Raw genomic sequence first — 24,672 nt, 5'->3', positions numbered from 1 at the left:
CACCCGAACGAACAAATACAAATCGCATTTTAAATAAACATACGAAAAAGAGCGAAAAGTGAAAGAGCTCAATTCAGCAGCGTGGTGTTCTGGTGTTCAGGGAGCAAGCAGAGACGCGTCTCAAAGTCTTCTTGCTTTTGTACCGACAACAAATACATACTAAATATTGTCTTGGAAAGTGTGTTCGAAAAAGTCTGTAGTTATGTCTTCAGTGAAAGTAAAGAGTTGGAAAGAAATCGGATGTGTATCTTTATAATGGATGCATTTGTCTCTTAAAGTGACCGCGCCTAATTTACTAGCTCTGCTGTCAGTGTCTTTAATGTATGAAAATGAAAGTAAATCACTCACTGCTCTTGATTGAATTACTTTGTAGTTTTAACAAGAATTTATCCAAAGTCAATCCAAAAATCAGATAGAATAGATTATATTGTTTTACTAGTGACTAAAAAATAAAATAAAATAATTAGGGACCTGAGCATGTTTTGCTTAAGTGTTTCTTTCTTTAATTGCTAATGCAACCTTTTCACACCACAGACTGAACCAAATTAAGCATTGCATCCGACATTATCAAGATGAATTTGTTGTTCTGACACAGTTTAACCCTGAGTTATTGTCATATTTTATTACCAATTTCTAAACTACAGCAAATAAACTGTGATATTGTAAGAAACGTTGAAGGTGTCTGAATACATTTTGGTTTGATTGTGTATTTTATTTTACAGTGATGACTATGCAGTGCTATTTTAAATGAACAAAAACAAACTTAAAAAAATGTAAACTTTGTGTAAATATCACAAATAAAGAAATAGAATGAACATATAATACAAATATAATATAGGTGGTTGTCTATTTCAATAATACTGTACTTCATCTTGAAAGAATGTCTTATGCATAGCATATCATTCAGGAGGAATGCATATCTTTTTCAGAGAGCATGTATATTTTTCATTGAGAGCAGGCCTTATGTTTATTTTATAAATACCATTCCATAACAGACTGATGGAAACATTTAGTCAAGTCAACTAAGTTGACTTTGTTCTACTAAAAAAAAACTAGACTAAGACTAAAAGACTTAAGACTAGACTAAGACTAAAACTCTTATGATATTTAGTCGACTAAAACTAGACTAAGACTAAAACATTTCAGATGACTAAAATGTGACTAAAACTAAATGGTGTGTTATTCAAAAGACTAAGACTAAGACTAAATCCGAATTTGCTGTCAAAATTAACACTGGCCAAGACCGCTAGAATGTTGGACCGGTTCCAATAGATTCTGTGCCTATTGGCCTTGAGTTTTGGGGGCGTGGTGGTAAAGAGCCCCGCCTCCTCAGATTCATCGCAACCATTTGACATTAGAGGCTTGTAAAACTTTTTGTACAACAAGCAATTGTTACTCTCCCCTAAAGAGCTGAATTCAATATGCTATGCATTTTGATATGTTACCCCTGATATTGATTTTATGCCGATGGGATTTGTTTTTACGCTGCCATCTACACGTCTGGAAAGTTGGCATCAGGGAACTTTTGAATCACTGATATTAGGGCGCAATCATATTTGAGATGTTTTGGAGCTTGATTTCCTGGTGGATTGCAAGAGCAAAATCAGTCCGTTTTTTATTTTCACAGCTTGTCTCATCCATTTGATTTGAAAAATAACTGGGACATTCTGGGACCTTGTGACATTGGGAACATTCTGAGTAATAAATATATTTCCCAGCTAACCTGTTGAGGTCCAGCACTTGTCTCCTCATTAACAGTATTTTTCTTTTCCTTTTCATATTTCATACCTGTTGAATTGACCTGTTTTAAATTAATTTGACTTATAAACACCCTTATGAAAATTAACCATGATTTTACTATACTTAACCATGGTTAAACAAAGTTAGTGTAGCAAAAACCCAAGTTAATTTGTTAGTTACTATAGTTTTAAGGGATAGTTCACCCAAAAATGAAAATTCCAAAATCCAAGCTTTAAAATTGGCAGTGAATGGGTATTATTTTTTAGTAGTACAGAAGAAGTCCAATAAAGCGCTTCCATCCATCATAAAAAGTGTCCCACTTGGCCACGGGGGTGAATAAAGGTATATCACAATTTGATTAAGTGTACAGTCCTACTTTTGATTTATTCATCCAAATTTTGCACCATTCTATGTCAAACTTTAAATTCCATTTTCATTATGGGATTCTGTGATTCTATCTGTTTTAGGGTCCAACTTACGCTGCCTTCAGATGCATTTCAGTAGCTTAAAACATCCTGTTGAAATTCTTTTAAAATTGTAGGTTATTATGAAGTGGTCTCTGCTTTGTGTTTGTAGTCAGTTTGCAGCATATCCATCATGCCATCTTCATTATCTCCTGCAAAATTGAGTGCTAGGATTGCTGGGTAATGTGTGAGGTCAGTGCTTTGTCCTCTGCGTTGATGATTACCCCTGAAAGCTTCTTTATTGGCTTTTTAGATTGCCAGCTGTATCCACTCCTTCTTACTGACACAGATTAGAAGTGTTGAGCTGGCAGGACTGAGGGAAGAGATTTATTGTTTGCATTGCCACAGCACCTCGACTCTATCCTGTTCCCCCCATGGACAGATAATCAATAAACTGTGTCCACACGATGATGGGGCATGGTGTTGAGTGTGAATAAGCCATTCACGGCCACACACTCATATATTCAATGCAATTTTTTGGATGTTTTGTTGGAGTGAGTCTGCATTGGCACAGACACTGCTTTTGTACAATCATATTTCTGTAGCTAAACTCACAAAGGTCTTGTTAATGCCAAGGTCATGGATTTGATTCCTAGCGAACAACACGCTTACGGATAAAATATATCTTGAATGCACTCTAAAACATGTAGAATTCAGAGCATAATAACACTGGTTTTCACAAGGACAGTTCAAAAACTGTAAAAAAAAATTTTAATAAATAAATGAACATATGCATTTACTTGTATTTTATTTGTGTGTGTGAGTGCATGTTTTTGTGACATATCAGGGCACAACTTTGTATAATGACATGGGTATGACACAGGTATAACAAGGAGAGGGTGACTTATGAGGACATAACCCATGTCCCCATTTTTCAAAACGCTTATAAACCATAAAAAAATGAGTTTTTCTGAGAAAGTAAAAATGCACAAAGTTTCCTGTGAGGGTTAGGGTTAGGTGTAGGGTTGATGTAAGGCCAAAGAATGTACAGTTTCTACAGTATAAAAACCATTACGTCTATGGGATGTCCCCACTTTTCACAAAAGCACCCCTATGTGTGTGTGTGTGTGTGTATTTGACACGCTTCCATAATTTTTGCTTTAGGTGAAAATGTCTAGATGTAGATGAAGCACAGTATGACTGTATGCATGGATGACCTACTTACTACATTTGCCATTGATACATTTTGAGCATCCATTTACAATGTGATGAATAAATGGTAGCAAAATTAACTTGGATTTTTTTTAAGAAACAGTTTAATGAGCCTTTAGACAAAATCTGAAAAGTGAAACAAATTAAGTTTGCATATACGAGTATCATATTTGTTACATCAGGCTTTTGAGACTCATATACAGTATATGATATAAGAGAATATGAAGCTCACATGAGTTTTATTTATATGCCCAAACCAAGTAGTTGCTGATATTTATAAGGCCATGTTAATATTTACTATTTTTTTAAACTTCACTTTGACTATTCTTGTGTAAGACTAAAGTAAAATGAAAAATTTGATTGCTTGTAATGTATTTTATATTCTCATTTTAACAAGATTTTCCAAAATGTATGGATAATCTAGGTCACAGCTGCTTCAGTCCAGTAAGTTTTCATCTTGAAATTTTACCAACAGTGTAAGTTATTCTTGGATTTAAGTGATAAAAAGCAGTATGGTTTTCACAGTAATACAATATACAGTCTGAATGGGAAATAAAGGGCCTTTTACTTGTTAAAAAAGTATGAACTATCAATCAGATGACATAAGGCATTTAGTAGATTGTGTATCAAATATGATACAGTAAGCTTTAAATGGTTAAAATGCAAACAAACCACATGAAAACCAAACATCACTTGCTGAATTAAGTATACAATGTAATGAAGTTGTTTGACAACAGTGTAGCACACTGATTAATATTTTAAATACTAATTTTACTTGTTGGCCGTGTATTTACTATGCCATATGTGAGCTCTTTAGGGAGGATCTTAAAGAAATAGATCACTGAAAAATTAAAATTGTCATCACTCTCATGTCATTACAATTCCGTACAATTTTCTTTCTTGTGCAGAACACAAGAATTATTGAACAATATAATATATACATAATATGCATCATTTTCATTAATTGAATCTGTTCTTTGAAATCAGTCTCCAGTCTCTGATGTCCACCTGGAAATAGGCTTCACAGAGGATTTCTGCATGATTTATTGATTTAACGGCTGCTTTTATCATAAGTGACTTATGTTCTGTGTTATGTGAGTACAGCTGTTATGTCTTGACTAATGCATTGCATAGCTTCAGGCTTTTCTTTGGGGTTTATTCTACATCATAGCATCAACACAGATGTCCACGTCTAGTTTAGTCTACTACTAACTAGCAACAGGCAGTAAAGTTTAATTTTTTTTTAAAGTGATAGTTCCCCCCCAAAAAATGAAAAATGATGTCATCATTTACTCACCTTCAAGTTGTTCATTGAATTTCATGAGTTTCATGAATATATTTTTTTCTGTGTGTTCAACAGTAGAAAGAAACTCATACAGGTTTGGGACATCTTGAGGATGAATAAATGATGACATTTTGGGGTGAACTATCCCATTTGAGTGTATTTTCTACTGAAAATGACAACAGTTTTTTATTAAATGATGCAGAAGAGACCATTTTTAAAATGATGTCTGCGTACAGTATGTACTGTATGGAAGTTAGAATAAATGTTTAATGTATCATATATAAATACAGACAAACACACATCTAGATTTATACATTTCAGGATACACAACTGTTCAAAGTTAAGCCTTCTTTCTTTGCGTGAACATTTGGGCGGCGTTATGCAAATCTTCCCACATCATGACGTAGGCGTGGGGCCGTGTTTAAACGAGGCGTTTTAGGGAGGTGTGGACAATTCTTAACTTTAATAAAGAATATCTCTCTGGGTTTGAGACTTTAGTCTTTGCAACTTAACAGACCTTATCTATTCACGAACAGCTTGTAACACTTCAAAGAGAAAGGAAAACTTGAAATCGCATCATATGACCCCTTTAATATGTTTTTTAAAGACATCTTTTGTGCTCAGCAAGGCTGCATTTATTTGATCAAAAATGTAATAAAAGCAGTAATATTATTACAGTTTAAAATATCTATATTCTATTTGAATATATTTAAAAATGTAATTTAATCCTGTTATGCAAAGCTGAAATTTATCAAAATTAATGTATCATTACTCCAGTCTTCAGTGTCACATGATCCTTCAGAAATCATTCTAATATTCGGATTTTCTGCTCAAGAAATATTTCTTATTATTGAAAACAGTTATGCTGATTAATATTTTTGTGGAAACCATGATACTTTTTTCAGGATTTAGAAAGTTCAAAAGAAAAGCACTTATACAAAATAAATTTTTCTTTGGTAACATTGAAAATGACTTTCCTGTCACTTTTGATCATCACATCCTAGCATTTTTGTTTACATTTACATTACATTTTGTTTATAATATATAGTATTAAAATGTTTCCTTAAAATGTAAGAACAACCAGCAGCCAGTCTCATTCGCAGCTGCCAGTTTTAGAAACTCTGGGAACACAGTGGGATTTGTCAGTCCTCTCTGGGAATGGGATTATTATATGGTCTCTCAGAATGACCTGTCTTTAAGAGTCATTTTCTCTTCCTTGTTTGACCAGCATGCTCTCCGCAGTCAGTCCCTTTAACAAGCACTATGATGAAATCTTTGTCACAGCTGCTGAATGTGACAATGTGAATTGTGTTAAAATCAATATAATGGCACACACCATTAACATTCTCAAGAATGGGAGGTGCTAATAGATAACATGATTCAAAAGCAAAATGATATGCCTCATGGAGAACGATGAACGATTCTGTGTCATATATCATAATAAAGCTGAGAGGGAGAGTGCAAGTACTCAAAATATTCTGTCATCATTTAATCACCAACATGTCATTCCAACTCTTTTTTTTTTCTATAACTGTTTTATCTTTGCTTTTGTGTGGAAAGATATTTATAAAATGGATATATATACAGATACATATATATATATAAAGGATATTTAATTTTTATCTTATTGTATTGCATTTTATTTAATTTCATTCCTTTCCATTCCAGAATGCCCTGGAATGTCATCTAACCAAAGATTAGAGGATTTTATTAGAGGATTTGTCTGCTTGCATCATATCCCTGAGTAAATACATAAAAATATGATCTGATATACTAAATTATATAAATATTTTGTCACACATTAGTTTGGGGACCAGTTTTCATTATTAACTACTACTTTTGCATCACTAAACTTCCAATTTGTTGCTTATTAATAGTTAGTAAGGTAGTTGTTAAGTTTAGGTATGGGGTAGGATTAAGGGATCTATAAGTACTTATTAACAGCCAATATACTAGCATGCTAATATGCAGTAGTTAATAGTTGGTCCCTAAACGAAAGTGTTACCAAATATTTTATAATAATGACATTATATAAGTCACAACTTGTGCTCATATCTACTCTCTCTTCTGAGAGATTTTAAATCTGCTGCTTCGATCATATTTCCAGTGCTTTTATCCTATGTTGTTGCTTACAGATGAAGAGGATTTAAATGACTCTTCTCCTGATTGTCAAATCTGACCCCACTGAGAGACATCCGCAAATGTTATTAGGTCTCCGGTTACTGTAATCTGTATTAAAATGTTTGATTGGGGAGACATGCTTTCTCTTTACATGTTTGCGAAAGGATGTGACATCTGCAGGATTTGATTGTCATTGAATATAAAAAATTAGATCTGCCTTTGCGTGTACAGTAACATCTCATTTCATCTTTTCTTATGAGATTCTCATGTCATTTTTCAGTCATTTTATTCTTTGAAACCCTTTAACAGTCACACTTAAAAGCTTAATTACTGTTGTTAATTCAGTTAATGTGGTTTTACATAAATAATAAATATAAATAAAGATCATCGGCCGGTAATGAAACATACAGTAAAATTAATTGTTCACTTCTTATTTTTTTATTTTTTTTACAATCACAGCATACAGATGAAAGCTAACACTTGACATACGATTTTTTTTTATATTCTTGCTGCTCTACCATCGGCTCATTCAGAGATTTTGCTTTTTTGGTGTGCAGATGTTCTCTTGACTTTACCAGTTGTCCTGAATTTTAATTTCCTAATTAAAGTTAGGATGCAAGAACAAAACATTTGTTTTGTGTTTGATTAGATTAGAGCGATTATCTATATCGCCTTTTCACTGCTTTTCAACACCTCGAGAGTTTGACATGTTGAAAAGGCATAATGAATCAATGAACTTCTAAGGGCTTTCAAAAAAATCCAATCCATCATCCGTTAAAAGTTTTTGGAATATGTCAAGAATAAGTATCTTTACTCCAGAGAGATTGTGTTCAGTTAGAAAATCAAAACAAGTGAGGAGGACAGACTGCAAGAGAAACTTGGTGATCACATTTCCACTTCCCTAATTTAAATAATATGCATAATGGGGAAACTGAATGTCTGCTGAATGTTGCTTTGCAATGATTTGTATCGTTAAAAGCACTGTACAAATAAACTTGAATTGAATTGAATCTGCAAAGACTTTTGTTCTTAAGTTCCATTCGTCTTGGTTTTTTTCCTTCAGTGCTTCTGCCGTTAGGATCCTATAGAAAAATCCTATTTATTTCAGAAGCAGCTTTGCTGTGTCAAGAGATTGCTGCAGTATTTTAATAAAACCCCTCTGTGCAGAAAGAAAACTGGCTGTTGTATATTATCTCTTCACCGTAGGATCGGTAGACAAGAGCTGTTTTTGATTAATCTTTAGTTTCTTGGAAACTGACAAACAAGCTTTTACAAAATATGGATTGTGGAAAATTTAAGTTGTACTCTGACATCAGAAGTCTCTTATGCTCTCCAAGGCTGTAATTATTTTATAAAAAGTACTGTAAAAATGCAAATATTGTGAAAAATGTTTACAATTTAAAATAACTGTTTTCTATTTGAAAATATTTTAAAAGCCAATTTATTTCTATGGATACAAACGTTAATTTTCAGTATCTTCAGTGTCACGTGATCCTTTAGAAATCACTCTAATGTGCTGATTTGCTGCTCATGAAACATATCTTATTGTTGAAAACAGTTGTGCTGCTTAATATTTTTGTGCAAAGTTTGATACATTTTTTCAGGATTCTTTAATGAATAAGTTCAAAAGAGTATTATTTCATTTAAAAATATATATTTGAACAATATAAATGTCTTTACTGTCAATTATTTTTTATCAATTGAATGTATCCTTGCTGAATAACAGAATTTCTTCCCAAAAATGGTAGTGTATGAACAAATCACTTATTTATTTTGGAGTAATTTTTGATTTATCATATGGTACCATCTGCTGTAATCTAATCTAACCTTAATATCTGGTCAAGTATTTTGATGATCAGCAAAAGAGGGTTGATCCAGGATAATGTTCTGTTTAAACTGGATTACACAACATGGATGATTTTAATAGCAGGTTTCAACCTGCTTGACTTCAAAGCACTTCAAACAATTAATCGTTTTCCCAACCAGTTTGCACATACAAGTTTGTATTGATCGTACAAAATGGATTATAGCACAGGAGACTGTCTTAATAAGTGAATTCACCATGCAACTTCACGTTTTCCCACAGGAGAAGAGAATCTGCTGGCGATACTGAAAAGAAGATGGTGGAAGTACATGATTCTGGGATTGATTGATATAGAGGCTAATTACCTGGTCATCAAAGCCTACCAGTACACCACACTGACCAGCGTTCAGGTATATTAAGATGTTTACGAGTCTGTGTTTGTGCCTTGCGAAGGAAAGAAAAGACAGATTATGAAACCTAAGAAGCAAAAAGGCAGTGGCTTGAGGCTTTTATTGGGTCTGTCCGACTGGCAGTTAAATCTTGCCTGTTTGCTTCACATTGCACTTGTCATTTAATCTTCATTACAGCGCTGTTAGTGCTGAAAGAGCCTTATTCACGTCACTGCTAATGGTGTTTGATTAGTGGCCAGAGGAGGTCTCTATGATTATTAGAGATTCCAGCAGAGAATATGATCGATTTTTCTTCACTTCGTCACTCTATTGCCATCACCGATGGTCATTACAAGCGCCCTTGTTGATGCAAAGATTGTCATCAACTATTTGTTAGCAAATGTGCTGGCATGCTGTCATGTATTAGTCTAGCCTACCCTACCATTAGACATTAAAAGGGACATTCAGACAGGCTTTTATCAGACCTGCAGGCGTAACTGAGAGAATCAGCTCTGATCGATAAGGATTTTATAATGTGCACAACAGAGTACATCTTAAAACAAGACTGTGCGGTGGTGTTATAGATTTGTTTTTGGTGATAAGAGCCCATAGCATTATGATAGGTAAATACAGATGCTGCCCCAAAAAACAAACAAACAGCACAAAGGCATCATGCCCTTTCAGATTTTTGTGGGTATTGATTGCAGCTTGTAAAAAAGTACTAACCCCTATTTGCACTATTTTTTCGTGAAGTTTGCTTGTATAGAATAGTTCACCCAAAAAAAAATTCTCTCATTAATTACCCTCATGTCATTCCAAATTGGTTAGACCTTCGTTCATCTTGGGAACACAAATTAAGATATTTTATATGAAATCCGAGAGCTTTCTGACCCTCCATAGACAGCAAGGTAACGGCCACGTTCAAGGCCCAGAAAGGTACCAAGAACATTGATAAAATAGTCCATGTGACATCAGTGATTCAACCGTAATTTTATGAAGCTATGATAACACTTTTTGTACACAAAAATAATAACTTTATTTTATCAATTCTTCTCCCCCAAGTTACTATCTACCTTCATTATCGAGAGTTACACAATGCATGTGCATGCTCTCTTCTGCTCGTACACAAGTCACAGCACAAGTCTTTATTTTTTAATTTCTTCGCACACCAAAAGTATTCTCGTAGCTTTGTAAAATTATGGTTGAAACACTGATGTTACATAGACCATTTTAACAATGATCTTACTACATTTTTGTGCTTTGACTGTGGTAGTTACTGTACCTTGGTGTCAATGGAGTGTCAGAGAGCTCTTAATTTATGTTTCAAAGATGAACGAAGATCTTACGGGTATGGAATGACATAAGGGTGAGTAATTATTGACAGATTTCTTTTTATTTTTTGACGTATAATCTCTTTAAAAGTGTCAGAAATCACCCATTTACATGGCAAAATTTGGTGAGTCAAATTGAATTGAGCCTTCCACAGATTATTTGCTTTAAATTAGAAATTGTATTATCATATACGTCACTCTGTTAAATCAAACATTTGTTATTTCTGCAAAATTACATTACATTTCTTTCATGTTTCAAAACACTTGTGAGTGGCAATAAAAGTGCTTTCAATTTTATCCATATGGCAATGTTTTATTAAGCTCTTGTTGAACATGTCACAGCATTTTGGAAATAAATTGTCCAAAGTGGTGCTTAAAAGCTTAATGCTCTTTTTGTGTTTTACATGACTCTGTATTGCAAGTGCAATATTTATCGGGTGAGCTATAGAGCAAATTTACTACATCAGAAAAGCTATACATATGAAGCTGGTTATGTGATGCAAAGCTCAAAATGTATTAGTTTACAAATGATGCACTATGGTAAAACTGTTTTCAGGTCATAACATAGTATTTTGCAAAAAACTGCAAAAAAGTTAATTCTTTTAGTCTATATTCTGCCCAAAAGTTGTTGGAACACTGCCAGCAGTGTTCATTTCAGCTAGAACAACAGTAATAAAAGATATGTTTTGGTACATATTTTTCAAAATGTAGATAAAGGTACTTTTTTTCAGTATGCTTATGATGCTTTTGCACATAATATTTCCAGTCTTATTTACAACCCAAGTTTAATCAAGTTGCAAGTTTCAGTCAAGTACTTTGCATACTTGTTTAAATATTTTTTGTGGTAGGCAAATTCACTAAACGACTGCTAAGTTTACGTATGTGATTTTTTAAGTGCACAAATGTGCATCTTATTCACAATCCACACTCAATCAAGTTTAATCAGACACAAGAATTGCAATTAACTTTTTCCTTTAGTGAATTAGGGGAAAACATAAGCAGACAATGCATGCAAATAAACAGCGTAATCATTGTGAATTTCAAATATGATTTCTTTTTGTGGAACAGAATTTTTATAAAAATATCAAAGTTGCTCTAATCTATACATTGAAACTGCATGATCACTGCAAGTCAAGTTGCAGTTTAGCTCAGTTTATTAAACACAATAATACTGTATAATTGCTCAGAATCTGAAACTCGTCCACTTGCAGGCAACATTACTATTATTTCAACATGTCTTACACATGTACTGTACATAGAACTACCATATTGTTTGGGTCATGTTTTATCTTGCCTAGGGCATCCAGTGAGCCAAAACTACCTCAAAATAATAGGTGCATGATGTCCCTGCACACATGCACTGATTTGTTTTCAAGAGTCTTATTTTTTGAACGTGCGCACTGCGACCAATCAGCAGGTACAGCCAGTTCAGGACTACTCTGGTGCCTGTGCAGCCTGACCTGTGTGTGTTATCTGTCTCTGTGTTCTCTACCAAGCACAAAAGAGAATTAGATTCTCACTGTGGTACAGTTCATACAGCTCAGAACCACTGGAGACAGCAGCGTCAGCAGGTCAATCAAACACCGAATCCCTGGAGCATGCCACCAGAGTTACAAATTACTACTGCATTGGTGTGCAACCAACTTTAATATAAATACTATAGATGAGCGACGCTTTGGTGGTGTTAGATGAGAAACCTATGGAAGCTTGTTTCTGCCACAGGATGAGAAAGAAGCTAATTGCTTTTTATCTCATAATTCTGACTTTTTTTCTCACTATTCTGAGTTTACATCTCACAATTCTGACTTGTTTCTCGCAATAAACAACTGGCACTTCTGATGACTTTTCTACAAATTTTGAGTTTACATCTCGCAATTTGCAGGATATAAACTCAGAATTGAGAGACAATGTATTATTGTATTTATGTCTAATTTAGGTCGGTTGTATTATCAATGCGTTCCTATTGGTCAGTGTTAGAGGAGCCCAGCTTAGCCTGACAGTTAGCCTGCTCCGGACCAGGTTAGTTTCCCAACATGCCAGAGTGACTGAGCTTGAGCTATGGTAAGTTTGCTTTATGAAACCAAATCATGTGAAAATAAGTCAGACTAACTAAAATAAGCCTGGCTTATTTGGTAAACTTCTTTCATGAAACAGCCCCCAGGAAACATTCTCAGGTTTCTAGTCTAACTCGACAGCTTGTTTGCTGAGGTCAGTCGGATTGCTGCTCATCCCACACGGGAGCGTATCATGTTTATCTCTTCACTGTGAAAGAGATGCTTCCTACCTCCCAAACTTTTGCGTGCTGTTTCCCCCGTGGTTCACAACAAGTGTATTTTAACATTTTTATATAGACAGTAATGAGGTTACACAGTGGCTCATCAATATTAATAGGCAGTCATGCCGAAGCATGCGATGGAGCCACTCTTTTAAACATTTGCCCATTAAAGGTAGATGATTACTTGTTATAGATGGTCATGGTGTTGGCTGAGGTCTAGAATGCAAATGTCTTGACTATTTCTGCTTATATGTTCTCCTTTTTCTCCTTTTCTCTTTTTTTCATTTTAAAGCCCAAAATTTTGTTTGAACAAATGTCTCTGATTATGGTGCATAAATGGAGGCGTAGTATGCATTTTATGATTGTGATTTATGATCATTATATCTCTTGTGTGTCCTTCAGTCATTGAGGCCTTATGAAATGTCTTTTCTACCACACTAGAGGAATATCTATCTATCTATCTATCTATCTATCTATCTATCTATCTATCTATCTATCTATCTATCTATCTATCTATCTATCTATCTATCTATCTATCTATCTATCTATCTATCTATCTATCTATCTCTGTCTCTCTGTCTCTCTGTCTGTCTGTCTGTCTGTCTGTTGTTCCATCTATCAGTTAACTTTCATTCTGTCTATCTATTTATCGTTCTATTCTATCAATCTGCCTGTCATTCTATCCATTTATCACCTATCTTTCTGTCGTTCTATCTATCTATCTGTCTGTCGTTCTATCTGTCATTCTATCAATCTATCAGTCAACTACCATTCTGTCTGTCTATGTATCTGTCATACTATCTATCGTTCTATGGTTATATCTATCGTTCTGTTGTTCTGTCATTCTATCAGTCAACTATCGTTCTATCTGTCATTCTATCTATTCTATCAATCATTCAATCATTCTATTGTTCTGTCGTTCTATTTATCGATCAACTATCATTCTGTCTGTCGTCTTATCTTCTATAATTGAGTTTGAATTTAAAAATGCTTTTTGTGAGTTATTTTGCATGAATATGGGATGTCAAAACATATTCCGTTTTTTTTATTGAATACAGTTTTTCGATGTATTCCACAGCTGCTGGACTGCTTCGTGATCCCTGTGGTGTTGCTGCTGTCGTGGTTCTTCTTGTTAGTCAGGTATAAAGTGCTGCACTTTGTGGGTGTGGGCGTGTGTCTCCTGGGCATGGGCTGCATGGTGGGCGCAGACGTCATGGTGGGCCGACAGCAAGGCCTCGGTAAGTCCGTCCCTTCACAATGCCGTGGTACACTCTGAATATTATCCCACACAATAACCCTCTCTCGTTTCCCCTGGGTGGTGCTTTGTATCACATGCAGCCATAGTCCAGACATTACATCAGAGTAAAGCACTGCCCAATCCTCCTGAGAATCCTGGCTCATGCGGACTGATTCAGTTTCAGAGTACTTTATTAAATATGAATGGACAGTAGGGGCTTGTGCTTACAATTTCACACACAGCTTTCCCCACAGGGCAGTCTAATGAAAATCACACTAATTTGCAGCAATTCTACTGTTGTTTGAGTTGTCTCTGAATAATGTACCTACCACTGAGTGAATGTTACATTTACATTTATGCATTTGGCAGATGCTTTTTTTCAGAGTGACTTGCAGTGTTAAGTATATGTTTTATTAGTATGTGTGTTGTGTTTCCGGAGAATTGAGATTTCTTACATATGTATTGCTTTGATTTTAAGCTACAGAAACTAAAATAACATTTTCATTGTCATTTTTTTTTTTTTTTTAAGTTTTGAGTTTGAATTCGAGTACATTTTTTTAATATATATTTCTGCTGAAAGGTGTATGACCTAATATAACACTAATGTCTGATCTATACAGGGGACCATAAACTCATGGGGGATTTATTGGTTCTTGCGGGTGCGACGCTCTACGGCATCTCCAACGTATGTGAGGAGTTCATCGTAAAAAACCTGAGCCGGGTCGAATTCCTGGGAATGATGGGTCTCTTTGGCTCCTTCTTCAGTGGTATCCAGCTGTGAGTCTCTTATTATGAACTTTTAAAGGGATCATGAACTGCCTTTGTTATTATCTACTGTTCTCTGAGGTCCACTTATAATGTTATCAATATTATTATTATTATTATTTGTATTTATTTTGTACTGACTATATCAGATCCGACAGAAATGTTGCGACATACAAGTGTGAGTAATTATTACTTGGTCTGTTATAATGATCTTTTGATATGTACTGAGTATTTACGCGTTTTTAACCTAAATCACAGCAGCATCCATTTAAGGATGTAGGCTGACAAACATACACAACTGTTAGCCAATCACAGCAGTGGGCGTTTACTCCTGAGTCTACAATCCACCACAGCTATTCAAACAGAGCGTTCTGATGAGGGGGTCAAAGCAGGACAGAAAATGGTCTATTACATCTAAATCATGTTTTTTGAAGTGAACAAAGGACCAAGTTCATACTGACGCAGTCTGGAATTACATTAATAATAAAGTTAATCCACTCTTTCCTAATGTTGGCATCAGAGGGAAATTCAATGCAAAGACTGTTTTGGCACAGCTTGGCACTGGACAGCATCTTGTTGTCTTCTGAGCCATCTTTATTGTTTAGTTTCTGTGTAGACCTGCGTTCGTCTCTCTCGTTATTTACTCTGCATGCGTGAATTGGTGGGCGGGGCTAAACAGCAGGGCTAAATTTACAGTTACACTTAAATTGAAATCGAAATTGCTATATAAAATGACATTGTCTGTGATATTGGCATTGGCCACTTTTGAATGACTGTAAATTAGGAATGCACAATATATACTACCTTTCAAAAGTTTATATATATATCAGCTAGTATTAGATATTTCATTGTTCTTTCTCATTTCTCCTATTTTTATATTTATATGAAAATTGCTGTCATCTATTGCTCGCTATAGTATATCACCACTGAACTCTAAAAAAGACACTTTTCTCCAAGTTTCCTTAGGATTCCCTCTCAACTGTTTAACCATGATTATTTAATGTTCTAACAGCACATCACCTTCACACGTTTTTCATAGGAATGTAATGATTTTTATAATTGGATTGCAGTCATCCTCAGATCCTCCTCACAGTTTGACGTTTACACAGTCTGCATGTTTAATTATCATTTCCACCAGAGCCATTTGGATCTCCGGCACCACACATCCCAGCTACTTCCAAGCGTGAGCCAACTGGAATGTTCTCGTCTCCTGTCTTTTTATCCATCTGCAAACGAGGCCCATTTGGACCGCCTGCGTCCTGCAGCAAACATTCAGCAGCTCCAGCTGGAGTCGCATTCTCATCTAACACCTTTATTCCCCCGGTGCCGGAGCTTCAATGCGCTTTAACATCTATATTTGTGGCGTATTTACATAAATGCCAACGACACTGTTTACCCATGCCAGTTGGGTGTAATTATGCTGAAAGGCATTCATATCTGACAGCAGGCTGGAATTATGGACGACAGTCAAACCCTGCTTCCACTTAAAGTCTGACTGCTTCATAAAAGGCTCTGGAGGAAGCAGAGTGACAACCTCACTGGATATAGAATATTCTCTCTCTGCCTGCATCAAATAGTTTCATCTGAAGGCTTCAGGGCTTCAGGAACGGTCTCCCGCTGATGCCTTTAGATGCTGTCGGACGATGAGACTTGTAGCCTTGGCAACAGAACATCAGCGCAGCCTTGTGATGGCTCTACAGAGGTGTCACACAGGGCCAGAGGATTGTTTTGGGGGGGGGGGGGGGGGTGACCTGTCATTGTTAGTAAGTCAGAAAAGCTCATACAGAACCGGCTGAGTGTCACAAGAATCCCTCGGACTGTTCGGGAGGGCTTCAGGGGAGATTGACTGCTCTTTGCTCAGGCTGGGTGGATTTATCGCACTGCCCATTGTTGCCGAAATCGGCCACCTGTCAAAATGAAGCATGCTGTTGAGACTTCGGCGCTGTCGCTATTTATCTTTTATTGACGTTCTAGTTTTTCCCTAGCTCAGCTGTGCTCACCTGTGGCTGATGGGAGTTGTGCTGTGTTTCTGTTTTTCAGGGCCATTATGGAGCACAAGGAACTTCTGAAGGTGCAGTGGGACTGGCAGATTGGTAAGCTGGTGATTTTGACTGTTTAAACACTTGGGGCCCTGTCGCAGCGCAAGTGTGTTTGCTAGTTTCAGTCTGGCGCCGTTCACATTTTCCTGTCCAGCGCCACGTCGTTTAATTAGCAAATGCATTTGCGCTCATTTTTGAGCCCATGGTCTAAAAAAGAGGTGTGTTCTGGCGCATTGCTATTTTAAGGAGCTGAAAATAGACTGCACCATAGACCAGCTCAAACCTGGTCTAAAGTCTAAAGTCAATGGCGCAAAATGCTTTTGTCATTTAAAGAGCGCGTTGGTAGAAAACGCGCCTTTGGGCGGGTCCACAGTGCTCGCTGACTTTGCTTATTACACACAGGGATGCGCATGACACAAACATGCCAAATATTAAAAACAAAAGGATTACAGTGTAAAATAATATTATTGTGTAGGCTTCATAAATATAAAAATGTAATGATGGATTGTCATTGTGTGTATTAGAATTAGGCTACCTATTTGCAATTTAGCCTATTACTACTTATAATGATGAATGAAATTGGCTAATTAATTGAACAATCGTGCCAATACACACACATATAAATTAAATGACTCATCGTGCAGAGCTTTGGTGGAATCCTGCTTTTCCCGTAGATGCTTCACGCGCGAGCAGATCGGTTTCTTCGTTTGAGAAGCATTCAGCTTTTCTGCCAACAAATTCCACCATGTAAATAGCAATCCGCCATGGCGCGAGCGCATCTCCCTCTTAAAGGGAATGGGAGATGACACTCTGATTGGTGTATTGAACGTTACACCCATTTCTCATTAAGAGAATAGGGACAACCCATTTTCAAAAATGGACCGTTTTTCCATCGTTAAAATGGCAAAAGTGGATGTGGACACCTGAGTGCACCTGCACCATGAGCTTTACACTTTGCGTTTAGATCATTAAAATAGGGCCCTTGGTCTCCTTTCACAATGTACCACTGACACTGAAATTTTATCTTAAATGCTATTAGTCTTTTATGCTCCCAAAAGAGCATTTATTTGATCAAAAATACAGTAAAATTGAAAAAATATTACAATTTTAAATAACAGATTGTTGTATTGGTCAGAAGGCAACGATAATTTTTGATTTATTACATTAATTAATTAATTGCATGACATTAAGAATTTTATTTTTTATCGCTTCTTTTCATAAGGATAAATTTCAAAAAGTACTTCTATATGAGTTTACACTTTTATTTATTTATATTACACTAAATAAGGGTATTTTGTTTTTATTGCACCAAATCAGCATATTAGAATGATTTCTGAAGGATCATGTGACACTGAAGACTGGAGTAATGATGCTAAATATTCAGCTTTGCATCCCAGGAATAAATTACATGTTAAAATATATTAAAATAAGAATTAATCGAGTCATGTGTTTTTCTGATCATATTTCTAACAAGAATTCTATTTAGTTTGTCAACCAGTAAGCATTTTCCGTTTATCTTTGGAATGCTTTGTGACAGATATAACAAAATATGCATCATCAATAGCGCTTTGTTTCCTCAAATTAGGCTGGATAGCTTTCATTGCAAATATAAATCACAAAGTGCCTAAACCACAATCCAGACCCCCGCTTTCAAGGGACCTTGTGTGCAACCAAGTTTTGAAAACAGCTTTCATAGCACTGCCCTCATATATACACGGGTCTGGTGTTGAAACCTCCTTAGAAACAACACCAGACAGCTGTGAACGGATGGGGCTGATTAAATATTGCTGTGCACGTGCTGCTGAGCTCAGGGAGAGATGCTGGAGCGGCAACATAACCACACGATGTGACTTTCAATTTGACTTCCTCACAAATGATAACAGGCATATTTAAACTGTTGACAAAAGACAATTAACAAAATTAATTGCTTATGCATTCTGCGACCCCATGTTTGAATACACATGCCCACTCACATCTTCTTAGAAAACGAATGCACAAACACAAAAAAGCAGTAAACCACTCCAGGCAGTGCGTTACAGTAATTTTACCATGGTTACTGTTAAATGCATCTTGTTAGAAATAATTACAAATATTATTCGGTTTGTAATCCCATTTAGGTGAGACTTGGCAAAACTAGTGTTCTCAAATGCAGTGTATTTTATGACCCTTGAAGTCACTTAATTTTAATCCAGATTGATGCCCCGGTGCGGCTTGATGAAGTGTTGAGAGGTTGTGCCAAAGGCAGCGTTTGGGTTGGATCCCGTGAGGATGCTGGCTTGTCACAGGGACATTAGCAAGTCTAGAGTCGCTTGAGGGGGCAACGTCATTAACTGTCAGGGCTGTTGCAAGTCATGCGCTTTATGCCAGAAAAAGGAACATCTCCCGCCAAAACTGTGATGCCCTTGAAAAATAACGAGGGCATGTTGAATACAATGCATTAGTTATGTTGCCACTTTCCTAGAAAAACTATGAGAATTTTATTTATTTATTTTTGTGTACCATTGCATTTATTATATTTATACTAAATACTGTGGTGGCTTCAAAAGCATTTTGGTGCTTAAAGGAATAGTTTAGCCCAAAATGAAAATTTTATAAAAATGTACTTACCCTAAGGCTATCAAAGATTAGTTTGTTTCTTCATCAGAACAGATTTTGAGAAATTTTTGCATTACATCACTTGCTCAACAATGGATCCTCTGCAGTGATTGGGTGCCGTCAGAATGAGAGTCCAAACAGCTGATGACTTCAGTCCATCAATTAAGATGCATGTTTGTAACAGACAAATCCATTATTAAGATGTTTTGTAACTTCAGTTGTTGTTTCCAACTAAAATACCAGTCCTCTATCTATAATATTGCTTTATCCAGTGAAACAGTTGTCTCGTCTGAATCAGGAGAGAAATATGAAAACACTAATTACAAGCAAAAACCGTTCTAAACTAATATGTTGGTGGATTTGATGTGAGAAGACTACGGGATGTTATTATGATTTACGGACTTATGAATTAAGTAAAAAATGTCTTGATTATAAATTTATTATAAACGCACAGTTTTTACCAACAGTAGTTGTGTGGATTACTTGTGGATTATTATGATGTTTTTATCAGCTGTTTAGACTCTTATTCTGACGGCACCCATTCACTGCAGAGGGTCCATTGGTAAGCAAACGATGTAAAACTAAATTTCTCCATATCTGATGGCCTAAGGGTGAGTAAATCTTCTGCAAAATCTCATTTTTGGGTGAACTATGGCTTTTATTTTAAGGTAATTAAAGCGTTTTCAAGCATAACACTTTTACACACAACTTTTTTTTACACATAAAAGTTTTTAAATACTAAAACGGTGGTGTCATTTCATGTTTTGTTATATAATGCAATTAATTGTTTTTGTCAGATCCACACTGAAATTTTTCTAAAAATATTGTTATCACCTCCAGTTAATTATATTTTGTTTTTTACGAGTTTATTTCAATCTTTTTTTTCTTTTTCTTGTTAGCAGAGTCACATTAAATCCTCACCTACACATAGATCTGAGCTTCCCCTGAATAGCAGGTGACAACTTATAATTCTCTGATGTGCTACATCGCCAAATAGTGTTAGCAAGGCATCTGAATAAGTTATGAAACCTTCTGCTCAGCTCCGAATCTTCATAGCCTGAGAACAAACTGCGTGTGAACAGCAGTGAGCTCTGAAACATATAGTAGGATATAATCCTAACATCCTGTATAGTTTTTCTTTGATAGCTGCACTGTCATTAACAAAAAGACTCTTAAAAAGTGCTGTGATACTTAATGGTATCATAGTGATATCATGTTTTTAGTAGTACAATGTAATGTAAATGAATACCATGGTACAGATAATATAAAAGGGCTAACTAAATATACAATATACTTGTTTTGAACATTACAGTATTAATTCAGTATTAATATTTGTAATGGGACAATTCATGATTTATTTATTTTTTAGATCCTGAATTTTCCCCTTATATTTCCCAAGCCGAAAAAAAAAAACCCATAAAAAAAAAAAAATGCAATTTACCTACAAAAGCAAAATTGGTGACTTGGTAGGATGCCAGACGGGAAGCAGATTTTGTTAGTATTGTCTGCTTTTTCATTTCAAAACAAATTATCATTATCTGTCTCCATTTCTGGTGCATCTCCATCTGCTGGGACAAAAGTTGTGTCCTTTACGAACGCATTTTGAAATGAATGGCCTGAGAAAACACAAGTGAATAATGAAATTTTTTTTGTGCCATCCAATTCCATTATGATTGTGCTGGATGAATTATGAGCAGAATATCACAGCTGCTGACTTTCTGTCCTCTGTGACATAAACAGCTGAATGCTGCTAACAGAAGAATATTGCGCTACACTCCACACTGGCTTTCTCTGTATCGCTTTACAACATGAAGCCTCAATATAATGCTGTACTGTAATATATTAGAAGTTGTTTATAATGTTTTCTATGAACTCTGTACTTATAATGCATAATATAGAGGTACTCGTAATAGCATGTAAAATTGTAACCATGGTTATAATACATTTTAAGTCCACAGCCATGAATAGTTAAGCATTATAAGTAAGAGATAATGTACAGTGATTATTGCTAAATAAATCGGATCAAGACCCAGATGCAACGTGGATAGTGCAGTTCATATGAAATATTGATTTAAGCTGTAATTGTGAGAAGAAAGAGATTTCAGAGTGATATAAAAGACATTCTATTAAATAGTTAATAGTTGTTATCATTACATTACAATAAATTAAAAACTATTTTATTCTTCTATTCTATGAATATAGATTTAGTTAAATATATACTTTACATTTTTTGAATTCTTTTATATTTATTTTTATATTGTAACTATTTTAAGGGTTGTTTAAGGTTGTTGAGCAAAAAATTTTTTGTAAAAAGAAAGAATTTTTCTTTTATTTTTCATAGTGACTGATGTGGTTTTAACTCTTTATGTCCTCTTAGGGCTGCTGTACATTGGATTCAGTGCGTGCATGTTTGGCTTGTACAGTTTCATGCCAGTGGTAATTAAAAGAACCAGCGCCACAGCGGTGAACCTCTCTCTGCTGACAGCCGACCTGTACAGCCTCTTCTGTGGCCTGTTCCTGTTCCAGTACAAGGTTAGAATATTTATAATATACAAGATTTCTTGCACCAAAAAAATTTGGTTTTGCATGACCAAATTTCCCGTGGTAGGATGAGCAAAAACAGATGTGTGTGTTTAAAATGACAATATATTGAATAGGAAAATAAAAGTGTCCATAGTGCAATGGTGTTTTGGGTGTCAGACAGGGTTTGAAATGAACACCTTTCAACTTTCCAAATGCAGTTGAAAAACAAACAATTATCTTATTAAAACTTACCAAAATAAATTATGTTCTCCAACCAGAAGATATGCAAAACAAGTGAAAAGAGGGTCGCACACTGGACATGAAGTGCTTGTCTTTAAAACTCAAATACTTTCTAACTCAGATGTTTTCTAATATTCTGGAAAAAAATAAAAAATTAACGTTGAAACTAATTTTATTGTTCTATTTGTTTCATATGTAAAGTCAATGAGAGTTAATTTATTTGAGAGCATAATGTATTTTTTTTATGCAACGATTGACTGTCGAAAACAGAAAACTTTCAATTCATGTTTAATAATAAATATACTTTACATTTAAGCCATGATTTTTGTCTTATAATCTGGTTTTCTTCTGATATTTTAGTTTTAGCTTGTACTGTAGAAGTTTTGAATTGCTGGTATCTTAAAAGGTTAGTTACCAAATTGGTTGTTGAGTGAAAAGGTTAATTTCAAACCCTGTTCACAGCAGTGCTTCTTTGTGATTTTGCCATTGGGTTCCTTTGGGTTCCATCCTTCAGTAAGAACCTCTTTAAAAAGCAGCATTGAATTGAAGCAGATCCACAATGCAATAATACAACGCCTTTAAATGAACGAGCAAGGATTCTTCACTAACACACTAGATGATTTATCAGGGAATTTCAGAGGCACATTGGCATCAGCCCCAATGTGAGACTTCATCTCTAAACACCACCATTACAACTAAAGCCATTAGTCATACTGTACAATGAGCATAGTGTTTTAAACTCCCTCTCGTCTAGTACAGATTACACTGTCTGGAGGACAAAAAGAGATTCTGCTTCTTTTGAATTGATTATTATATGGAGTATCACAATGATTCGTTTTAATGGTCATGGTGCTATTAAAGTAAAGTATGGAAGTACGGAGGATGTTTTGCTGGTGAATAAAACTGCTTGACTTTTTTTTTTGTAAGGTGAATGTATTAGGACCATGTTTTTGAGCTTCAGGATTCATGAAATACAATTAGAGTGATGGATATGAAACCAGCCTCGGCAGAAAGCTCCGGGTTACTGCTCGCTGGGAATAGTTAGAAGTGGCTCGACAAAATCTGATTGGGTCTGAGCAGAGCGGCGTTTTTTAGTGATAACAAAAGCTGTAATGACATCTAAAGCATCTCTGGAATTGTTTTGGATGTCCTTGTGTGAAGAGGCTCAGCACAGCTGTCATCTGTCTCTTTCTGAAATGCATAAATAATTATGAATTTCAGTTAATGTTTGATTGACATGTAGACATGCATTAATATAATATAATATAATATAATATAATATAATATAATATAATATAATATAATATAATATAATATAATATAATATAATATAATGTAGAAATATAACATAAGAAGATTGTGTTTACTTAATTTCAGCAATATGTATAGATACAGAATAGTAATATATTTCAGAAATACATTTTATTTTTGTAATATTGTAATGAGCAAGATGAGAATCAGGTTTTGTTTTGCTTATTTAGGTATTTTACATACACTAGATACAGGAACATACAGAAATAATTGAGTTTTTATTTTATTTTATTAAGATGACACTATTTTTTCCCTTCTTCTCTCTTATTTTATTTTCTTGGTAACTAAGTACACAACCTTTGAATAAAATTGTATTAGTAGAAAAAAACAAATATTAGAAAAAACTGTTTATTGAAGTTAGTAGAATTTTTTTCCCCACTCCTAGTGTTTAAAATGTGCACATAAGCTTTTTACCACAGCTATAAACATAGCTCAGTTAGATTTGAGAGCCTTAACTATTTTATAATTAGCCTTATGCAGAGCTGTCAATCATTACATTTCTTTATCAAATTAATTACATGATATGCTGATTAATTAAATTTGTCATTCATCTAGCTTTATCAATATATGCTGGAAAAAGCACCCATATTAAGTAATATTAAGGGTGGCAGATTAATAAACTTGTTATAATTGTCATATTGCGTCTGGTATTTGTTTATAAGCATTTAAGTTGGCTGTTGTAATTATTTTTTTTTTTTTAAATGCTTTGCCAAGTTACAAATGGTAACTAAATGAATGCATTACGTTGACAGCCATAACCATTATAAGTAATACTGATTTTATTATGTGATGTGATGTTTTTACTATCTGATGGTTATATCTGGTATGATATAAAGAGCATTTTCTTTTCTCTCTGGTCATTGTGCTGTACACATAAAGGCTAGGGGTTACATCAGTGTGAAAGGAAGCCGGCAAACATGCTCCAAATGAATCTCTCCCCAGCCCTGAGCTGAATGCCAGAGCCATTTGTAATGTGATCAGATGTCTCTCAGATTCTCTGCACATTGTTGTTATTGCTGTTCGGCAGCCTACACCTGCAGTCTCATCTCCTTTATTTTTGTGTCTGGACTTATGTCTACTGAAACCTGGTTTCTGCTCATCCTCAGGACTCAAACTCAAGGTCCTTGTGTGTGTTTAGAGGAGTCTAAACGTCTGAGACTACAGTTAAGTCATTAAATGAATAAGAAAGGACGTAAAAGGTATGAGAAATATTTCAGATTCTGCACTATTTGTAGGTCACTAATAAGCTAATTTGTGACATGCAATGTACAGTACAGACATTCAGATGTTTTTGCTTTCACACTCTTTGGATCATCTTAAATAAAGGTTATTATAGTTAACTAAAACCATTAGAAACATCTAAACATGTATTTTTGAAATTAAATAGAAGTTAATTACATA

The 24,672-nt window shown here is 35.0% G+C and overlaps 1 protein-coding gene across 1 annotated transcript in view; it reads left to right on the top strand.

Moving 5' to 3' along the window:
• Nucleotides 1-24,672, top strand: part of LOC127938740 (solute carrier family 35 member F1-like) — a 76,700-nt gene that overhangs the window by 44,199 nt on the left and 7,829 nt on the right. The window contains exons 4-8 of the mRNA XM_052535569.1: nt 8,849-8,976; nt 13,640-13,799; nt 14,419-14,575; nt 16,604-16,656; nt 21,575-21,729. Of these exons, the coding sequence (XP_052391529.1) occupies nt 8,849-8,976; nt 13,640-13,799; nt 14,419-14,575; nt 16,604-16,656; nt 21,575-21,729 (653 nt within the window). The remainder of the gene's footprint in view (nt 1-8,848; nt 8,977-13,639; nt 13,800-14,418; nt 14,576-16,603; nt 16,657-21,574; nt 21,730-24,672) is intronic.

Source organism: Carassius gibelio, chromosome A20 (assembly GCF_023724105.1).
Source record: "Carassius gibelio isolate Cgi1373 ecotype wild population from Czech Republic chromosome A20, carGib1.2-hapl.c, whole genome shotgun sequence".
NCBI lineage: Eukaryota > Metazoa > Chordata > Actinopteri > Cypriniformes > Cyprinidae > Carassius > Carassius gibelio.
The sequence above is the reverse complement of the archived record's forward strand: the minus strand, read 5'-3'. Positions and strand labels throughout refer to the sequence as shown.